Raw genomic sequence first — 22,135 nt, forward strand, 5'->3', positions numbered from 1 at the left:
TAAGAAGAGAGTTACAAATATGGTTGTCTATCATTTCACAAAATTCTCGAATCAAAATTCTACTTTGAGTAATTCAGCGTTTACTTTTGTGCATATACAGTTATGGTCTGATTTGGCTACAAAATAAAGCGATAATGTTTTGTACATATTTGGCTGTACAAAGGAACGAGGGGTCAGTTTTCTTTGATTCGTTACCATTTAAGTAGATATATTACTTGCAGTAGTCAAATTTTACTTAATTCTTTGCTAACGTGCACTAAACGCTGCACCAGAAAGTACACTTGTGTATGTTTTATTCTGAGGCCTGATACGAACGTTATTAATATTCATCGTCGTTCGTGTGATACAATGAAAATATGAGCTGATTTGAAATATTTCTGAACTAACTGTTATATGCACTTCTATTCAATGAAAATACATTTGGCTTTGGTAATCTAATAACGTTAATTCCTGGGTGATTCCTTTTATACATATTTCTAAATCATTATTGGGGTTTTAATTTAATGTATCTTCTCTTTCATATACAATACAGAAATGAAACACATCTTAAGGTTTTTTTTTTTTTTTTTTTTTTTTTTTTTCCTATTTTGTAGGTAGTGTTCCGTAACTCCGCTGTAGAACTGCGCTAGTTGTAAAGGGCGACGGCTGTTGATTGTAAAGCCTTCTGTATCTTGGAATCTGCAATGTGTAACTCAGCAATTGGACTACAGCGTGCTTCTCGGCTGTAATATGGATGCGAATCCCTTTGGATAACGACATCCGAAGGTAGTACGGACAAGTTACGAATACAAGACGCCTGTGCAAGGGGAAAAGCACCAGAAGACCTCGTGCATCAGATAAGTAGAACAAGTCTGAGCAAGTTTCGTTCGGAGTTTCAGGAAATATGTAAGACGGACGAGTCCAGATCTAGCAATGCCACGACTATTTAGAGGGCGTTACGAAGGAGACTTCAACTGAGGCCGTACCGACTGCATCTGTTACAAGCCCTAAAGCCTGAAGATAATGTGACGCACGATAACTTCTGAAAAAAAGTGCTGATCATTGAAGATAATGATTTTTATAGTCGTTACGATCTTTAGTGATGAAACCTCATTTCATTTTAGTGAAACAGTAAATATGCATAATGTCCTATTTCAAGATCTGAATATACACAAATATTCTCCCTCCCTGAACTGCGAAATAGGATTGTTGTAGCAGTGGACCAGATATACTAGCTTCAGTGTGGGAAGAAACTGACTACAAACTAAATGTTTGCCATGTCACAACGGTATCCCACATCGAACACTTGTAACCTGCGACAAAAGTGTGTTTGAGTTACCGTTCCTTTAAGATATCTCATTCCTGCATTGTGTATATAATAGAAGATACATACACTTATATCATTAGAACATCCTGTATATAGCAGGAATTATCAAGGATTCGAAGAAGTGAACGTTGTTTGAATATTGGTCTCACTTATGAATATAGTGTAGGAAATTCAAATGGATTATTTAATACAAAACAATTTTGACAAGTGAAGTAATTTAAATACTGATTTAAGTTTTATAAGCTACAACAGAATCTACGTATTTTCAGGTTTAAATATAAATGCTGTAACAAACCATGCATGCACTAATGCTTTACTAAGTAGGCTCATGCATGAATCTATAGAACGGATTACGAATACTATAGAGCTACCTGAGTATTCTTGGTGGAAGACAAGCTTATAAAATTCACTCTTTCGATGACTCGTCAGTTTAAAATTACAGTAATACTTTACTTTAAGAAGGGAGCGAGTTCAGAAATTATTTATGTAAGCACGATAATGCGAATTTTGCGAGACTTACTGACTGACATATTTTATTGGAGAATGTTATATAACAAATTGTGCGAACGGGGAAAAGTTAATGGATTTTGTTTTAGATTTTTATTTCCAGAAAATTTCCAGGTACTCGAATTTAATGTAAAAATTAGGAAGCTCATATATGAACGTCACTCAGAATTTGGAAGTCATTTTCTAATTCTAATGATACAAATTTAAGACGATCCAAACGTTACGTAAGACAACGCATAGTCGAAAAGTCTAAAGATGATAGTTCAGTACAGACTGATAAACTGGGAACTCTAAATAGATACTTTACAAGCTCCAATCGTATCAGAAATCAGTTTAAAGATGTTATATTACATTGTCCAGGACAATATGGTATAAACATACCGAAATTACATTATTTGATATTTCTCATTTTAACATGGATACTTACGGGATTATGTAAAATTCCTTCTTGTAGGCACAAGATTGCTTCATTAATAAATCTGCTTGCCATTCGTAGCTGACGATCTTCAACAGACGTTGAGCCTTTGGGCTCCAATGAATACTTCTTTATAAGATCCACAGCTTCTTCATTCACTGGTCGGTCTTTCACGCCAGGCTCATATACGTATACACCCTTTCCAGATTTTCTACCTAAAATAGAACACTTCTACTGAAAACTGCAATCTATCATATAAGAGTTTTCTAAAACATAACGACTGTACATAATTAGTAAAGGAAAAGATATTCTCTTTATATATCTTTATGGACTTTATTGTTTTCATACTACTTTTCAATAAATCAAATAATAAAGTATTGAACTTACAACTGTTAAGCTTAAAAAAAAAAATCTTATCACAAAGTCCTGAATTAAAAAAATACATGACACATACTAAAGACAAGGACCATACAAGGACTGTACAATAAGTTTGACTTCCAACCCTCTAATTTTATTATTAATTGTTGTACGTGCACAAATGTACCCTCAAACAAAAGTATGATCCTTCTATTTTACAATTTTTTTTTTAGGTCACACCACTGACAACGATGCGGACGCAGAATTAGTGATGGACTACAAGAACATCCGGTTAAAACGGTGTGCTGTCATCGAATTCCTGACTGTGGAAGGTGTGACATCCATCAACATTCGTTGTATGAGTACTGTATATGGGAAAGCATGTGTGGACATTACCACAGCGGGTTTGGACTGTGCGCACAGAGAATCCAACCATATCGTGTCTATATGACAAGGATAGCAGTGAACGGTCAACGACTGCATTTACTGCAGAGAAAGTGGGACAGGTTGACGCACTGGTTCGCGGTTAAACAGAGGGTGATTGCAGACAATAATGACACATCACTCGGAACACTGAATCACATCATACGCGACGGGCTTGGGTTCAAGAAAGTGTGTTCAAGGTGGATTCCGCGTCAGCTTACAGTGGAAGTGAAAAAGCCCGTAAAAACCCGTATATGCACAATTTGTTCCCTTTCAACCACAAAGAAGATGCCTTTCTTAAGCGCCTTGTAACTGGGGCAAGTCCTAAGCTTATCACTTCGAGTCTCAGACTAAACTTCAGTCCATGGAGTAGATCAACCCTCTCCCTGTCCTAAACAGTTCAAAACGGAGCCATCAGAAGGGGAACTAATTGTCACGATCTTTTGAGACAGTGAATGTGTGGTGCTGGTTGGTTTTTGTTTTTTTAACGTGGCGCCACTATCAATTCCAAGCATTACATACAGACACTAACACTATGTGCACGTCTGCGTAGTTCGTCCTCACAAAAATACAATCCACCAACACAACACACAAGCTGAAAGACCACTGCCGCGTTACAGGAAATCCAATTTGGTGATGTTTAGCTGTACTCATCTTACAGCCCCCCTGAGACGTTTGGCTGTTCCTAACCTTTAAGGGGGGGCGCGGTGGCTCAGTGGTAGAGCGTTCACCTCTGGTGCTTGGAGTCCCGGGTTCGATCCCAGCCCCCGCCAAGTGAACTTTGTGGTGGACAAACACCGTGCTCGTGGGTTTTCTCGGGGTTCTCCCGTTTCCTCCCACTTTATTCATTCCACCATTTCACTCATCTCTCATTATCACCGTCTCCTTTAGCCTAACAGGCATAATCGTGGGACGTAAAACTCAAAGATTTCATTTCATTTCATTTTTCCTAACCTTTAAGGAACAAATCTAAAAGGACAGCGTTTCGAATCCAACATGGAGGCTATCAAGGCTCTTGGTGTCGTCAGCAACCGGTCTCATTCTTCACCAATGCCATGCAACAACTAGTGCACCGTTGGCGCACGTGCGTCGACGCTGGCAAGGACTATATTGAAAAGTGAAAGACTTCTTGAAAAGCAGAAGATTCAAGCTTTCGTTTGAGGGTAAAATTATTCGCGTACAACAATTAATAAAAAGTTAAGAGGGTTGGAGATTAAATTTACTGAACAATTTTAGTACTATATCATTCCCGCTCATGTGAAGTTATCGTGGAAAATATCCTTAGGTTTTCTCGTTGTTCTCTCCCAGTCTCCTTCTTCATAATGAGTTTTAAATCTAAGTCTAGCGTAAATTAACCCAGAAACCTCTAGTTTCTAATCTCCAAAAATCCCCACATACCCCCTCCCCCTACACACACATACACAGAAAAACAACTTTCTTTCACATCCGAAAACTGTAAATTCACACAAATCATTGATCTTCCTCCATTCAACGAGTTTACCCACAATTAACAACTAAGTAGCTTCCCAGTGCCGAAAAGGGATATACTCAATGAAAATAGTTAATCACTTCCCGTTTCCGCAATTAGTTCCCGTACAGTCACTTTATAATTACTTTGCAGCCAGAAAAAATTTACATCTTTCATGAAAATAATTATGGTCGAAAGCAGGTGCTTTCCTCCCATTCATGAAAACAATTTGTCCCTCTCCTATATTTGAATTTTCACTTAGACTTCCCTATAATTATCTCACAATCAAAACCTAGCTAAATCGCTCCCTCGTACTAGAAAAGCGGTAAGCAGAAAATTCTAAAACATCAGAAAATTCTATAACATCGGTAAACAGTTTTCAACGTAATTTTTTTTTTACAACACTGAGAAGTTCAAATAAGAGTTGCTTTCTTTGCTCTCTCTTTAGTGTGCAAATAACATTAATACTAAACTGTGTCCCGCAGCCCACGAAAGACCCAGCCCGTATAAAAAAGCAAACACAGTTGAACAGCGTATCGATTAACAATGCTATTATTTCTAACTTTCCTGGCTCACAATCCGCTACTTCTTTATTCAAGTAACTTCCATCTTGTCCCCAAAATACTAAATATCAAAAGATCTTGAGCCTTTATAAGGAGTCGAACGCGGGATCACAAATACAGAAGACAGCATGTTAGCCCATAAGGGACGAACGAGCTCAAGCCATGTTTATGCCCGACATAAACAATGATAACGATGAGTGAAATGATAATAAATTCGTACCGGGGAGTTTAGTTTAGTTAGCCAATATGGAACTCTCATTAGAAATAATTACATTTGCAAATTTAGTATATCAGCTAATAACATATTCAGTATCATGTCTAGATTCTGCAATCCAACTATCTTGGAGGCGAAATAATGTAACTCTGAAGGGGCTCTTATCTGTGAATTAATCCTGAATAATGGCCTGTGCGCAAGCTAATTGACTGGATCCAAATCTCTTCTGTTCGTAACCACAGGTATTCATCCTTCATAACCACGGTATTGAGTCAAGATAAAATTAATTACTAAATAACGTTAAATTAGGAGAATAATCGTTGTTTCTTTAATTTTAACAACACGCAGCCAATACACGAGAAAGAAGCACTATTAACTTACCAAGAAAGCCTTGGGTAACTAATTCCTTCAGAAGATTTGGATCACCTCCGCTGAATCGTTCGCCAAACGCGGTGCCCAAATCCTTCGCCACATGAGCGGCAACATCCAATCCGACTTCATCAGCCAAAGTTGCTCCGCCAACAGGAAAGCCAAAAGATTTAGTCAACTTATCAAGGTCCTTGGGACCCACTCCTTCCTATAAGAATATTTAGAGTTAATATACAAACTGAGTAGCATTTATCGCCGAACACTGTTCAAAATTAATGCATGGGAAAAATTACATTTACGAAAACTTATGACAATAGAATCATATGTCTAAAATCTTTTTTTCTTTATCTTTATTAATGCATGAAATGGGAACTTCATGACCTTCACATATGAAGTTTCAAGGTCTTTATCACAACATCGTTAATGTCCTGCATTAAAATAAATAAATAAATACAGTGCTTTGTAATATTTCAATTGTCTGCAATACAGAAGATTTTATTCCTGAACTCAGAATCTCTTAATTTTAAGACTGACTACAATAACGTACCTTACAAAGCAACATAAGAAACAAGTAACTGAACAGTTCATCTGAACTTATAAACTTGTATGAATTATTTCACTAGCTTGAACACAAATCATACCTCCATTTCCCCAGTGATTTACTTGAAGAAAACTTATCACCTTGAGTTTTCAACTTTACACTGTGGGTATATTTTTACTTTTAAAAAATAAATACAAATAATATAATTTTAACAATAAGGTAAAGCTCTTACTTGTAAAAATCCTTTAAAAAAATTCTTCTATAAATGATAAAAACCATCCGCTTAACACTGAAATTTGCATTGTTACACTTATAGGGAACAAAGCAAAACACGAGTGTGTTGCGTTTATAAACGCCATCATTTTCTTATTTAAGGATTTAATACACTAAAAACTCTATAATGAATAAAAACTGAGACCTCTTTCTGAGAATAGCATTGATATTTCATTACAAAGTTCTGATTGATGGAATTTAACGTATGTTTCCAGCGTCGAGTTTACGCAAGACCGAATCTACAATTTAAAGCAGAACTGAACCTATTTTGGTTTGTATGCGAGCAAGTATTTTACCAGGAATATCCGGGACCGTGCATCTTAGCCACTTGGGCGGAAAAGAAAAAAAAAAATAAATAAATAGATAAATAAATAAAATGTGTGTTTCTTTCCCTTAAATTCTGATTGTTTCCCTTATTTGTATCTTCGGGTACGACGAGAAAGCCATTCCACTAACTCTCAAAACAAACATTGCAGGGATAAAAACTATTTTTTTTTTTTTCCTACCGAGTTGACAAAGTCTTTCAAATATGTATATAAAAAGGAGGTGAGAGGCAGCTTCCTTTGCTGAAATATCCACTATTATTGGAGTTACTTCCAGAAACTGCCAATACATAGCTGATAAGCTCGTCCACCTCTAATTTGCATTTTCAATGCCATTATCTGGTATGTTTGAGTCCAATCTACTTACTTCCGTAGATCAGAATAATGTTTAACGATTGCGGATAATCAGGATAATATTAAACGTATCAACAGGACAAATTAAATAGACAAAACTATGAGCAGATGGATATATCGAACTTGGATAACTAATAAAAAATATATTTTTAGATATTACAGCATATTCGACTGGGTTGTCCCTGCATAAGAATAATTTTGGCCAAGTTCACTACCGATCTCAAAAGTGAATATGTTTGGCTAGGAATAAACTGAACAGTGTAATGGTTAGTGCACCGCCACAATAAGCTGGAGGTCCGATCTTCCATTCTGCAGCCTAGTCGCATCTTGCACTTTTAGACCTTGACTGTTATTTATACTTTAAAAAAAAAAAAAAAAAAAAAAAAAAAAAAAAAAAAAAAAAAAAAAAAAAAGTCTAAATAAAAAAAGAAGGAAGTAAAAGTACACTCTTATTTCTCTACGATTATTTAGACTATGCAACTTGTAAACATTTCTTTCACCTGCAGAAGACGGACTGCTTCAGCCAACATTGGAGCAAGGATACGTGTGGTGTAAAAGCCTGGTCCATCCTTTACAGTTATGACCACTTTTCCTTGCTTCAGGCCAACCTCTACTGCAGTTGCAGCTGTGTCCTGAGAAGTCTTATCCGTTGTAATAATTTCTAACAACTGCATTTTATCAACAGGAGAAAAGTAATGCATTCCAACAACCTAAACAAATAAAGAAAACAAAAGTCAAGAAAAGGCTTATTATGACAAAACTAATATTATCGTTGAAACATCTGAAGACATAAAATGGCTTCAACAGTAATTCCTATAGCATTACTAGTATTTTATTTTTGTACAATTACGAATTTAAACAATTATGGGAGATACACAGAGTGAAAAAGTGCATGAATGGACCGGGACTCGAACCTGGAATCTTCTGCGTACCGTGCCGATGCGTTAACCAGTACGTTACTCAGTCCGCTCCTAGAAAAGTTATACACACACTCATTCTTTAAGTCGGCATTCTTTCACTCAGACCATATGGCTTGTACCACAAACTACATGTTGTGCTTGGACAATCTAATGTCCTGAATGTTGTCATGCACTTTTTCACTCTTTGTGTAACATTGAATTAACACCTATAGAGAAGCTGGAATGTTAAAAATCGAAATCGGTTGTTTCCTCCATTAGTTAATTATGAAACCCTTTTATTTTCACAGTTTGTCCCTCTTAGCTAATATTTGAAAGTAAATTTTACTGTTTTACTGGCTTACTTTTGGGTTGTTATTTGATTGTGGAATTATTTTCTTCCCGAAGTAGCAAGAGTGAACCAGAATGAACACTTCCGGTATTTGTTGTTGTTTTGACTTCACTGAAGTCTTGAATGCTGGTAAAGGAACAATGGGCATTCGATCATCTACAAGGACGAATGTACGAGAGAATCTCTTGAGAATGATTTATACACTATAACGAAGGCAAAATTGGTTCTACTGTTTCAAACTCACATTGGCTCAATTCTTTATATTCCCCAATACTGACAAAGACACCATATGTTTGTTTATCCTGAGGTGATATAGCAGAGAAATAGTTGACAACTGATGTCCAGTGAGAAGAGATGCAGAAACTGTCACGCTACAACGTTTACACATGTTCGATACTGCACCCAGTTTTTGTACTTTCCCCACTGCATACAAATGTAAGGTTCCGTTTTGCTCAATGTTCATCATCTCCGCCAATCCACAGGTTTTGCAGGCATCAGCGTTTTACATGCTCCTCCTTTAAGCCTGGTGATTTTCCCGACCTTGGCGTCTGAGTAAAACAGAAAGGTCAAATTTGCTCTTAAAGCGTAGAAACCTATGTCGGGTGGCGATTCTACAAGATCTTCATTGGCATTCTGATGCTTGCTTTGGTTTTGGTAACACTCAAATCCTCGATCGAACTTTAGTCTCTTTAGAACTAATAGTTCACTTGTCTGCATTACAATATGGAAAATCAAAACATGTACAATACAATGAACACTGGTAGACTACTAATTAATAAATCGCGGTGCACATCTACCATGAAATCGAACGACACTAAAATCCTCTTTTTTTTCGTACTCAGTTCTTTAATTACCTATGTAATATATTATCCATATAATAATAATAATAATAATAATAATAATAATAATAATAATAATAATAATAATAATAATAATAATAATAATAATAATAATAAAACGACTGCTCTTCCATGATTTCGGAAAACGAACACCTTACTTTTTCGTGGTTCCCTATGTCGATTCCGGCCATTGATGGGCTAAACCAGTTTATTCTTATACGTTAGACTAACAAAAATTTAAAGTTATGTTGTCGGGTATTCTCTAAATCATGGCATGTCTCAGGTCATAACTCGGACAGAAACCGCACCCGTGCCAGCAATGCTTACATTATAGTCCTTTGTTTTTTCTTCCTAATTGATAAAATATTTGTGCTGAGTTGTAGATTACACAAACAAATCTTCCTCATTCTTTAGTAGTTTTAGAATCTGGGATTACTCTGTATGTTTGTGAATCTCTTCCCCGTACAGAAATGGATTCTTTTGTGTTCATGTCGGCATGGTCGTCTTCAAAACGTAAAAACAAGGGAAACTCGAGATCACACTGATTATACACTTGTCATACGGTCTTAGTCACTCTCACACTCATTTGTACTATCATTCATTCATCGGATTACATTCGACGCTCGCGATAACCAGTTTCCATCTTCGCAGAGATCAGCATAGTAACTATCATTGTAGAGATTTGTTCCTAAGTCTCTACCTTACATTCACTCACAAAGATCTTACAAATTGACTTACATGAATTAATCTTTTTCTTTTATATAATATCCATTAATTTATTTCTTTCAATTAACCGCCCACAAACTGTATACGCTGTACCATAAATTCGCGAAAGTCTCGACCACTATTAAGTTATGAGCTACCAGGGTTGGCTGGTTTAAACCAGCTATTAAAAAAAAAAACCGAAAAATGTTCGTAAAGGTGTAAGTGTTAGTAAAATCTTGATGAACACACATTTGTGGGTTATCACGTTTCACTCCCGCATATTATTCGTATTATATTCAGACCTAATTCCCCATTTATTACTCAAAGAGATTATACTACTATAGCAGTTTCTGCTTTTTAAAATATAAATTTATGAATGTTTCTTCTGTGATTTTTTTTTTTTTTTTTTTTGTTTATAGTTTATTATTATTGTTATGCAATTGCAATCAAATTTTAAATATTGTTTCCTTTTAATAATGTTGACTATTGATAAAATACATCGAAATACCGTACTTTTTTGGGGGGGAGGGGGTCATACAAACCCCACGAGAGGCATTTATTGAAATCAGAAGTATCGTTGGTAGTATTTATATATAAATGGGTCAGAGCCAAAGTGGACTCAAATAATTCGTATCATTATTCACTTTTCTTACTGACATGCAAATTACGTCGTTGTAGTTCTTTAACTTGTACTACTAAAGTCGTCGTGAACAAACTTGGACTATCACAGTATTTTGAAAATGTCCACATGTAATTCTTTATAGTGGTTTCAATTGTGCAACTGTTTATCTTCTTGTCCTTCTGAGACTCTTGACAATTATATTAACAAGTATGTAAAGATCAGTACAACGTATTTTTATCATGAGTCCTTTGTGAGTCGGCAGACGTATCGCATTTGTGGCCAATTAGTCCCGGTTTCGAGTTCAAATAGAGGAAAATTTATCTCAGATGTAAGGCGAGAAGCGGTTTGGATTCCGCTTTAAGGTTATGTAGCCCCTTCCAACATAACCCGGTTTTTACATAATAACGCCACGGCGAAACAAACTTATTTTTTCTGTTCATATGTGATATAAATGCATAGAGCAAATTATTTAAACCAAAAAAAAAAAAAGGTTTAAACAAAAAAAGTTGTTTTTTTTTTTTTTTTTTTTTTTTTTTGTTTTTGTTTTTTCAGTTAAAACCATGGTTTTTGCCAACCTTGTAAGCTACACAATTTTACTTTTAAAAAAATCAAAATTTTGGTTCTCTACTTTACGACAATGCAATCGGATGAAATTATATCTATGTCCCTGTGAGAAACGATACCTCCATACAAAAATTAGAATATTACATGCTCTAGAAATAACCAAGACATATTTCCGTAATATGGAAAGCATCTGTAAAAGCATGATATCAGAGGATGATCGTTTTCGGGACACAGTGCGAATATGTTACGATCTTCTATAAGAAAACATATACTCATATATAGCACAACGTAATATACTTACTTTATCCGGTCGTTTACTAGCAGCTGCTATTTTACCAATTGGCAAGGCACTCGTATTAGAAGCAAATACACAATGAGGAGGAATAACTGCTTCCACTTCTTTCAGAACATTATGTTTTAAAGCAAGATCTTCAAATACAGCCTCAATTACTATATCACATTGAGCAAAATTAGAATACGTAAGCGTAGGATCCAGATTGGCTAAAAACCGATCTCTCTCAAATCTGCAAAATACATCATAAGAGGAAAGCTTATTTCCATCCATTGTACAGAGAGGTACTTTATATGTATACTATTCATATTATTGGAAATTAGAATTTAAATTACTACATGATAACAGCTTCGTAATATATTTAAGAACAAATCAGGAATTCAAAGGATTTAAAGGAATGACTAATTCGACGTAAAAGTACAGTTTTGACATTGATACATTGATAAGAGAAAAGGTTTTACAATCAAATTAATTTCAGTTACAAAACAAGTGTTGATAGTTTCTCATGTCGTTTTTAATAGGAGGAAAAAATACTAACATTTAGCTAGATCAATTACTAGCTTAGTATTATACAATGAAGTGATCGTTACTTTCAAGTATTGTCAATTTCTGAAACTTTGTTCTAACTTAGTGTTGTAACGTCCCTTAACACTACGCATTTTGTTTTCCAAGATTCCTCTCCACATAATACTACCGGTACTTTGTTAATCAATAGAAAAGTATTTTTATAGATAGCGGGAACGCGATATCTTTGGTAAAACTAGACAAAACTATTCCACCCCTAAAATAAAGGAAAAATGTGACTACATTGTGTCCAAGCTCTAATTTTACTTTGCCGTTTTTGGCGGAAGGCTAAAAAGGAAGTTCATTCATCACTTCAACAACAGTATATTTATTTATAAATCATAATCACGAAGTGTATGGAACAATGTTTTAAACAAAATAAAAACCGATCCATAGATTCGAACTCTTAATAGTTGTTTTTGCTGGAGGGTTAGCGATTCTACTCTATGTGTACGCTAATCTGTTAGCTATCGCCCTGTGTCTGTTTTCGCTGAAGGAGACTAGAGCTGAAACACAGTTGGATCAAGTCTGTATCATCCCTCACACAAACTTTCCCAAGACCGCCGAGTGTGCATGACTACCAAGGCCCCAACGCTCTTTCAATAACGGGAACCCATAAAACTCAAGGAGATTTCACAGGAATGTCTGTAAAAGGGATTGCATAATATCTCAGTTTCATATGCCATCCACTCCATGTACATCACCACTGACTTTCTTCTATGATTGGACGCCCTACCCTTGTGAATGTAAACACGAGATATGGCGCTGCCATTTAGAAATGGAATACCATGGAAGAATAGAGACTCCAAAATGTTTTGCACTCTAGTAATGTGCTATATTGATTTAGCCTTTTTGTCCATTCTGCGTAGTGTTAAGTTTGACATGATGGAAGTAGCCACTAATAGTCACAAAGCTGGTAGAAAACGTACCCAGTCACAGGCACGTATGCAGGAATTTGTTTCGGAAGGGGTCTAAAGCTTTTGGCTGTGTCTAATTCAATATGAGGATAAATTAAAATCTGTAAAATCATCTCTAAAATCGAGAAAAGTCAGGATTTCGGGGGGAGAGGGGAGGGAAGAAAAGGTCCGAACTCACGTACGTCCTTGCCCAATCAGAACCGATCTCTCGAATCACGGGCACGACAGTAAATGGTACTCTTTTCATCACATTCTGACACAATTATGCCTCGTCCAGAGTCAACAGGAACTTCCATCAATCCCCTGTGCTATGAGATTGGATCCCTACAGCTTTCTTTCGACTGTAGGACAGAACATGACTAGAGTCTTCAGCTTCTTTACCAAATGTAAATCTTCCACAATTATGCGATTTATGGGCGTGGCGGAACGCTGTATTGTCATCGCTGTATTGTCAGACTGTGGGTTTTCACGTTGCACTACATCGGGGGTACACCCGGGCCTCCGATATCTCCTATGCCCAATATTGGAGGGGCTAGTAACAATAGGGATGCTAGTTTCATTGCGATTCAACACAGTGTCGATTCCTTCCTTTCAATCACGGAAACCTCTTGTAATACACCGTTATCTGACTACAAATATAGCCAATGTCAAAAGGGGACAAATCTAACCACCCCGAAAGGACATTAATTTTCAGAGCCAAATAGTCATTCATACATACAACAGCCGTAATCCCTGCAAGTTAACACAGCACTGCAGCGAAGTTTCTGCATAACTTTTTGGGCATGTTTACGTGTGCTGCTACCTAGCGATCGAATTCATTACCATAAACCAGAACCTACCTTCTGTAATGATTCTGTTGGTACGAAAAATATATTTTATTATAGACACAAGAAGTAAAATTTTACGCGATAAACTACACGTAATACAAAAAATTCAAACTTACGATGTGATTCTTTTTCTTTTCACTGCCGAATCCAATCCAGTCTGAATCTGATTTTGACCTCGGCCAATTCCTTTTACACTTGTATCCTTAAGGATAACCTTATAACCTTTATCTATAGATACCTGAGCAATACCAGCTCCCATTAGACCAGCACCAAGTACTCCAATAGTTCTGTAACAAAAAGAAAGTACATATATTCATTAATATTCTTTATGAAATTATGAACAGAAATAGGTAAATGAATATAAAATGTTGTGCAAGAATTTTGCATTTAAGAAATCTTTATTACCAAATATTTCGGAAAACACCTATACGTACTGCAGACAACAAATTGCGATTATTTTCGTCGTGATTACTATATTTTTGTACTTTGATTACTATGTCTAAAACAACCATAAAATGTTTGTACCAAGAGTATTTTATATAAAATTTTTCATGGCACCAACGAAACAGAAATAAGTATCTAAAGTATCCAATGATGTACTTCTGACAAATGGATTACATACTTTTTTCAAAAATCACAATTTCACAATTTTATTAATTGTTTAACTTTTAAGGGTTATTTAAAATAAATTGTATCTTATATATAAATTGATGTTTTCTACTGCACAATAGAACAGTGTTTTTCAATCTGATGTTAACGTAGCAATAAAAAGGAAAACTGCTTTTTAAGTATTTATTTGTCTATTTACGAGAGTGATTCAGAAAGTAATGCCTCCAAGTCCACTACTTGAAAAAATGTTCTGTAAATATTATGAACTGTTTATCATTAATGCACTGATGTTTAAGTTGTAGAATGTCACTTGTTTCATCTTCTCGTTCCAGAGTAATGGAGCAATCCATGGCATCCAGTGGTAACGTCCAGTTCAAACAGCGGACTGTCACTGAATTTCTGATTGCGGAAGGTTGTGCGCCCAGAAACACCCATCGCCAGCGACGAGTCGTGGATACATCTTTAGAAACAGGAAACGAAGCGTCAGACGATGGAATACCGCCACATCTCCTCTCCTCCGTTATATATATATATATATATATATATATATATATATATATATATATATATATATATATATATATATATATATATATATATATAAACTCACATTGTCCCATCTGCTGGCAAAGTGTTGTTGACATTGTGCCTCTTCCTGCCTATAGTCCGGATCTTGCGCCCTGCGAGTTTTGGCTCTTTCCCGCACTTAATGATCACCTTAAAGACCAATGCTACAGTCGTGACACGGAGGTGGAAGCAGGAATTCGGCAGTGGTGTCGCCAGCAGCCACCACAATTCTTCGCCAAAGCATGAAAAATCTTGTTTCTAGTTGGCGCAAGTGTGCTGCTCGTAATGGGAACTATGTTGAAAAATGATGCCACCATTTGTAGCTGACACTGCAAGCTTTCCACTGATATCTGTATCGGTGGTATCTGCCAAACACAAAGTTATCACCTTAGAGGCATTACTTTCTGAATCGCCCTCGTACTTAAATTGCTCTGCATGTTAAAACAATACATATTATAGAATTTATCACTCGACGTTATGTTTAACAAATAAATAAATAAATAAATAAATAAAAAAATATAAAATAAAATAAATAAATAAATCATTTCATGCTTGATGGTACGGAATCATTTTCTTTAGCGCCCGTACGGAATACACTGCTATGTATTGTATGTGATACAGTATGAGATAAAGACAACTTGTATGCTCGGGGCAAAGTGCAGAAGAATATGGCCTCCGTATAAGCGGTGAGAAGTAAAAACAAGATAATTTTAAGAAACCACGTCAATTACTGGCCTGGATTCAGAATTAACTGCAGACAGGTAAATTTAAGAAATTACTAAAGGAAGAGGAAGGAGAGATTTCCCAAAGGGCGAAACACTTGAAATGGAATCGAAACATACTTTAAAAAATCTAAAATGTTGTTATATAACACGTACTCATAATAATCTATGATGATAGTGAAAGCAGAGTAAAGCAGAATCCAAAGATGAAATTCCTAAGAAGTATTTCCAGAAAGACAAGAACATATCGAATAAGAAATTAAATCTTCAGGGAGACACTCAGCCAAGAATGCCCAACAAAGAGCAGAAAAATATAGGCTACGCTAAATACAAATGAAAGTATAATTACCTAAGGAGTTCCTACACAGGAAAATAGCTAGGTGAAGACCGAAAAATGGTTGAATGAAAGCAATCGTTGGATAGGCCTCGTACACGCAGATATTACAGAAAGCTGGAATCGGGAAGTTATGATAGGTAAAAAAAAAAAGTAGCGCTTCAAAAGCAAATTATGTAAAACCTTTACGTTTTTCAAACTGCTAACGCGATTTGGTTTAAAACAGAGAAGGCTGATCTTCACATAGTATTCAAAAGAGTAACTTACCGTCATTTAAAAATAATCGAGAAGTTTTAGGCATCATCTATCGTAAAAAGTGAGAGATTACAAATCGCTACTCGCTTGCCAATGGTATTCATTTTGAAACCTCAACTATTTGTTTAAAACATAGTGGCAGAATTCTAGTTGTATTTTACTATACCACCAGGTTCTAATGTGATTGGTCTTTGACTCTTGTCTTTGGTGTGTTCAGGGTCTCTAGCAAATTTCTCTCAGCAATTTCCTGACTTTTTCCCCACTTTCCCCGACCATTTCCATATTTTCCCCGATCTTTCCTAAGAAAAAAAATCGTACGTAAAGTTAAAAAAAGTTAAAATGTAATGAAAAAGTGAGCAAACTTTACAAGTTTCTCCTTATTCATGTATGAAATGAAGTAATCTAATCACGCAATTTCTTCATCTCTTCTTCTATTGTAGCAACTACTTCTGACAATTGATTTACAATTTTCTGTTTCTTTGCTTCAAGTTCATTTAAGTCTGTTGTGCTTTTCTTTTTTTCAGCGGCCCTGCAATCTTTCTTTGAAATCACTTTCCTGTGATGTTCTTCGACTTCCTTGAGACGCGCGTATGCATTTCTCATTGATCGTATCATCTGTTTTGGAATAAGCAGGACCTATACGCCACCAGCTACATTGACAGCATCATACAACACACGCTGCGCCACTAAAGAATCCTCAGACAAAATTTCTACTATTTCTTTGTTTACGAAAAAAAAAAAAAAAAACTTTCTAAAGCTGCATTACCATGTGAAAGAATTAGACAGATCTTTACTATCTTGCAGATATATATATCCTTTGGTGATGAGACATTCATCCAAAAGTCATCAAATCTGTGTTCACTTCTTTTGTAAGACTCCATTTTCTCTCACACATGTATCTGACCTACTAGAGCCTTGTATTCTCTGTTTGCCTTTTCTACATCGGACCCTGAGATAGAGACCTGCACGGGCCGAATTTTTCGGCCCGAGCCCAATCCAGCCCGAATGTACGCAGGCCCGGCCCAGCCCGGGCCCGAAAAGTTTTGGAGATTTTCGGCCCGAGCCCGATATGTTTTTTAAAATTCTTGGCCTAAGCCCGGCCCGGGCCCGATAAATTTTCGAAGTTTCATTTTGTAACATTTTTCACGGGCACACTTCTTCAACGTTTGCCTTTATTCTAATTATCGTTTAACGATAATTATTAAAGAATTGCAATTAATCGGCCCAAGCCCGGCCCGGCCCAAAGAAATAATAAGAGTCGGCCCGCCCAAGCCCGGCCCGTGCAGGTCTCTACCCTGAGACACAATTACTCTGCACTAAAATTTCGAACGTTGCTCTCATTTGTTCAACAGTTTCTTACTGTGAATGAGCAACGGCGAAGGGATAAGGAAACGTTAGTGCTTTTGTAAGGAAATACTTTAGCGGAGAACTCTGCTGCAGCTTGGAAATCAAATGCTGATAGCATTCATGAACTTGTTTACGAAAACACAGCGTCTCCTTTTCACTAACCTCTGTACATTTCCTCTGTGCTAATCTAGTTGCATACCCAAGTCCTCTTCCATTGATAGGTACTAAATTAAATATAGATATTTTCACATTTCCGCATAACATCAATCTCATTGATACTCTTCCTGTTCATCGTTTCTTTTTTAACGGTGCGTGACCTGAGTGACGCTGCCATGTAAAAATGGAGTCATGGGAGGGTCTGACAGATATTCGGTCAAGAAAAGCTCACAGTCCTCAGCAAGGGATTGAAAAAAACGCTAATTTTGCAAGAAGAACTTGTCGTCCAAACTTCCAGCTACTATTCTGAAACTGTTACAGTTGGGCTCTTTGTTCCCTCAACAGTCTCAACATACTTTCTCACATCTGGTAATATTTCTTGGCTTAGCTTTGCTACTTTAGCATTTTCTACCCACCGAATGTGGCAAAAATTTCAGAATACTTAGCACGTCTTGCTGGTACAATTCCGAACAACTTATACAAGGCTCTAACAAAAGAAATCAAATCCCATCCAGTTTTTTGTAAACCAGTCTTAAAACCACCGTGAACAACGTGAAGACCACACGAGCCAAGTTCAAGAAGCCGTGGAGCATCTGTACCAAGGTTAGCACAACGTTCCTCTTTAATTAGCCTTAAAAATGCCAAGTTTACGTTTGGCCCATCCATTGAAATTTGCAGAAGCTTAGATGGTTCAAGCGACTGCAATACATTTTGCAAACCATGTTGTAGGTCTGTATCTGCACTATGGTCCGTTAAAACAGAATTCAAATACCGTGTTTTGACTGTTGTTGCTGTCTTCCCAGAAGCGTACATTCACATCCATTTGAGTCCTTTTCGCAACAGGATTTAAATCTTCATCAAATCCAACGACATAATGTTCGCATTCTTGCAACGAGGACTTAAGTTCATGTTGAAAATATGGACACAATCCACACACGATGATATATATCACTTTGTCCTTGTGCAATTTCATCTCGCTAGCAATTGCACTGTCTGGAAACATCCTAGTAATAAGAAGAACACTATTTTCAGCACTTCGTAAAAAGTTGTGGTTCATCACCGCGTTTATAAATCACAAAATCTCTGTCTCTGTAACACTAGCCTTCAGTTTATATTTGTTCAGGGTCGAAGTACTAGTGGAAGAGCATGTTTCACTTGATGCGCATGGAAAAGGATCAGTGCCGATGCCAGGTATATCTACACGTGATGCTGATGCAGAACTTTCTTTAGGTTTTGTTGGGAAATGATACGTCGCTGCAAAAGTCTTCTGTCGAGTTGGTGCAAGGTTTTAATGCTTCTTGCTCTATGAATGACTAGCAAGAGCAGTACGTTCCATGGTGCCAAACGTTCGTAGTATTACACCACACACATTCTGCAGTTAATTTTGTCTTCCCTTCTTTTACCCAGTGAAATTCATCTTTCCACTTTTCTTTAAATTAGTTGACGGCATGGTTTATGTTAGAATTCGAAAATACAAAAGATAAATAATGGCAGCACTACACGACTATGTTCGATGATAGTTAAGACGTGTGCCTATGTAGGAAAAGTAAACACGTAGAATCAACGATTGAAAATTGAGTCACGTCCAAACTAACTTTACCATAAAGAAAAAATTAAATATCTTCTAAGAATATTAAGAACTTGAGCCAAGCAATGGTTACTAAAAGAATTTCTAAACTTTACGCCGGTTGAACATTTTCGTAAGAGACGCCAATTCTTACGAGACGCCGATTCTTAAATTTCTTGGTTTACCTTAGTATGTTCATGCAGAAAATGCCAACTCCGATACACGTCCGACGTCTTCAATTTCACTTTCAGTTATGGCTGTTGTTCCCGCTAACTTTGACGAGGTACACAAAATATTTCGAAGATTCTAAAATATTCTTCCTCAATTTTCATAAATTTTCATTCGCTCCCTCTCGCACAGGGGTTGTTTCCTCGCGATTTCATTTGCTACCGTTTGGAAATTTTCTAATCAACAGTTATCCGCCCAATTTTCTACAGTGTACTTTTATTCTTATTCTTTTTCTTTCTATCGAATCCTAAGATGATTATAGACAGATGTTATATTTTACGAATGAAATTATGTTTAATAGAACAAACTTACCAACCTCCTACATCATAGACACAACCATTTTTAACCAAACGTGTACTACAAACAAATGACTAACGAGTTGCGTTCTAAACAAAAGAATGGCGAAATGGGATTTTGTGAATGATCATATTGGAATTTTCAAATCTAAATGCTGTGACACAAAGTGTTCACCTCAAGCAAATAAGCACAATAATAGTCCAAAACGTAAATTCAAATTTCCCGACTTTTTTCGCAAAATCCCGATTTCCCGACCATTTTTTTAAATTTAAGATAAATTCCCGACTTTCCTGTTTTCCCGACTGCTTGACACCCTGTGTGTTGGAAAACTGCCATAGACTGGACCATTGATTTATATAATTACATATTACTGCATACCCTACTTATTTTTCAACCAGCTTTGGTAAACCGTCTTGAAAGCACCATTAAGAATATGTAACGATCATGTTCCGATTTCCAAGAGCAGTGGAACCATTACCATATTCTCTACTCAGAAAGATCTTCAAATCGCTCAGAAATTTCAAATTAACATGGAGGCCATCAAGAGAAACTTGTAGTAACTTAGAATTATCGAGACCCTTTTCCTTAAAAGTGCTTAAAATGCACTTAGCAAATCTTGGGCAGTAGAATGACCAACGAACACTGACATTAAATGTTGCGTCCACACCGTTTTTTCACTGTCACAGAAACGAACTACTGCGTAAATCATGAGGTAATGCTAGCTATATATACGGACCCAATCCAAAAGTAGTAACAATTTATTTTGCCTTTGAGTAACTGAATATTTTAACGCAATTTAACAATCAGGAAACACTGAAGGAAACAACTCGATGGCAACAGCTTAGCTTCTGGCACACGAATATGTAACCTTATTTGAGGTACAAATTACGTATTTCATCACTTGATCTTTATGTATTTGTTCAATACACCATTGTTTTCTGCTGGGCTAGTAGTATTGTCACTCTTTTCCGTAACAATAGGTTCTGATTAAGATGTGCCAGTCACCTGTTCCATAGAAGCAGAAAATTTGGTACTAGTAGCACATGAAGACTCTACAATACTGGAATTGGAACACTATGCATTAACAGCTTTTTAATGTTTTGTTTTTCTTTTCCTTCTTCTTTTCTCACGAGACTTCAACGAGCCAGTTATATTTGAAACGTTAAATTTAGTTTTACATAGTCTGCATCCTGCCTTAAATGAATCTTTAACCTTAATAGCCCATTTACCTAGGTCTTTCCATGATTCTAGAAATGTAGTTTTGCTTTTCCCAATTTTAAAATCTGAAAAGTCAAGTATTGGTATCTTGATCAATATATGTAAATCAAAATGAAAGAAAGGCTTTCTATACTACATGCGATGTACCTGTAACAATAAGCATGTTTCCAATTGAGACAAAGTATCGAAAGAAATTTCACCTGAAGACTTTCGAGATCTGTGGGAACTCTGTCACAGGAATGAGAAAAGAAATAAGAAATAAAAGAAGCCTGTAAGAAACAAGTGAAAGCAGTGACAGATTCAGCTCAAGTATCCCTGTGGTCGCCATCCACTTATTCAACACTTAAGCCTCTAAAGAAGGTGGATATATGTAGTAAAAATTGAAACTGAGAAAAATTCAGGTTTCTGATTAATTCCAAGTACAAAAGTAAATTCCAGATTTTGTAAGTCAGTAGACATACAGTACATTAGACATGGACCTATAGCTTAAGGCGGAATCCGAACAACCATAATGCATTTAATGGTTTTCCATTGGGAATCGAACTCAGGCACATGCACCACAGGCGCGCGCGCGCTAGCCACTTCCAGAGGAAGAGCTCTTTTCTTGTTGTATCACATTTTATTCCTCCACCTCAGGTAATTTTATAGCCCTTCCGACGTACTGTGGAGTTGGAGAAAAGATCCTGTAATATTCCTATGGAAAATGGGTTCAGATCGAATTCGATAAAATTAATATATGCTGTAGTTTTTGAAATCATCGAAAGTTCCAAGAGGAACTTTTTTTCTTTGCTTTGCTTCTTAACTGTCTGTCAAAATGCAGGCTTAAAACCTCAAAGTATTTTTTTAAAAGTTCACAGCAAAACAACTCAATTTTGGATCTGTGTCTATTGGAATTCAGAAAAACCCGTGTAACGTGGGTTCCTGTCACCACGGCATGGCGCGTCCTCAGGTTGCGGATCGAGGAGAAGGCCTCTAGATATAGAGGTTAGCTGCGAATATACTGAATAAGCAGTCGCGGACAGCCGACTAGGAGTGGTCCTCCAGCTTGGGAGTTTCGCTACGGCTAGCAACCTCATCCTGTATATATATATATATATATATATATATATATATATATATATATATATATATAAAACTTGTTCAG

The 22,135-nt window shown here is 36.4% G+C and overlaps 1 protein-coding gene across 2 annotated transcripts in view; it reads right to left on the minus strand.

The window, feature by feature from the left end:
• The window catches only part of Mtpalpha (monolysocardiolipin acyltransferase Mtpalpha), a 75,232-nt gene that overhangs the window by 5,307 nt on the left and 47,790 nt on the right, over positions 1-22,135 (minus strand). For both annotated transcript variants that reach the window (XM_081741714.1, XM_081741709.1), the window contains 5 exons: positions 13,808-13,978; positions 11,393-11,615; positions 7,614-7,823; positions 5,635-5,830; positions 2,241-2,443 (listed from right to left, as the gene is read on the minus strand). In XM_081741714.1, coding sequence (XP_081597840.1) covers positions 2,241-2,443; positions 5,635-5,830; positions 7,614-7,823; positions 11,393-11,615; positions 13,808-13,978 — 1,003 coding nt within the window. The remainder of the gene's footprint in view (positions 1-2,240; positions 2,444-5,634; positions 5,831-7,613; positions 7,824-11,392; positions 11,616-13,807; positions 13,979-22,135) is intronic.

The sequence above is a fragment of the Thermobia domestica genome, chromosome 2 (genome assembly GCF_964235325.1).
Source record: "Thermobia domestica chromosome 2, izTheDome1.hap1.1, whole genome shotgun sequence".
NCBI classification, from domain to species: Eukaryota; Metazoa; Arthropoda; class Insecta; order Zygentoma; family Lepismatidae; genus Thermobia; species Thermobia domestica.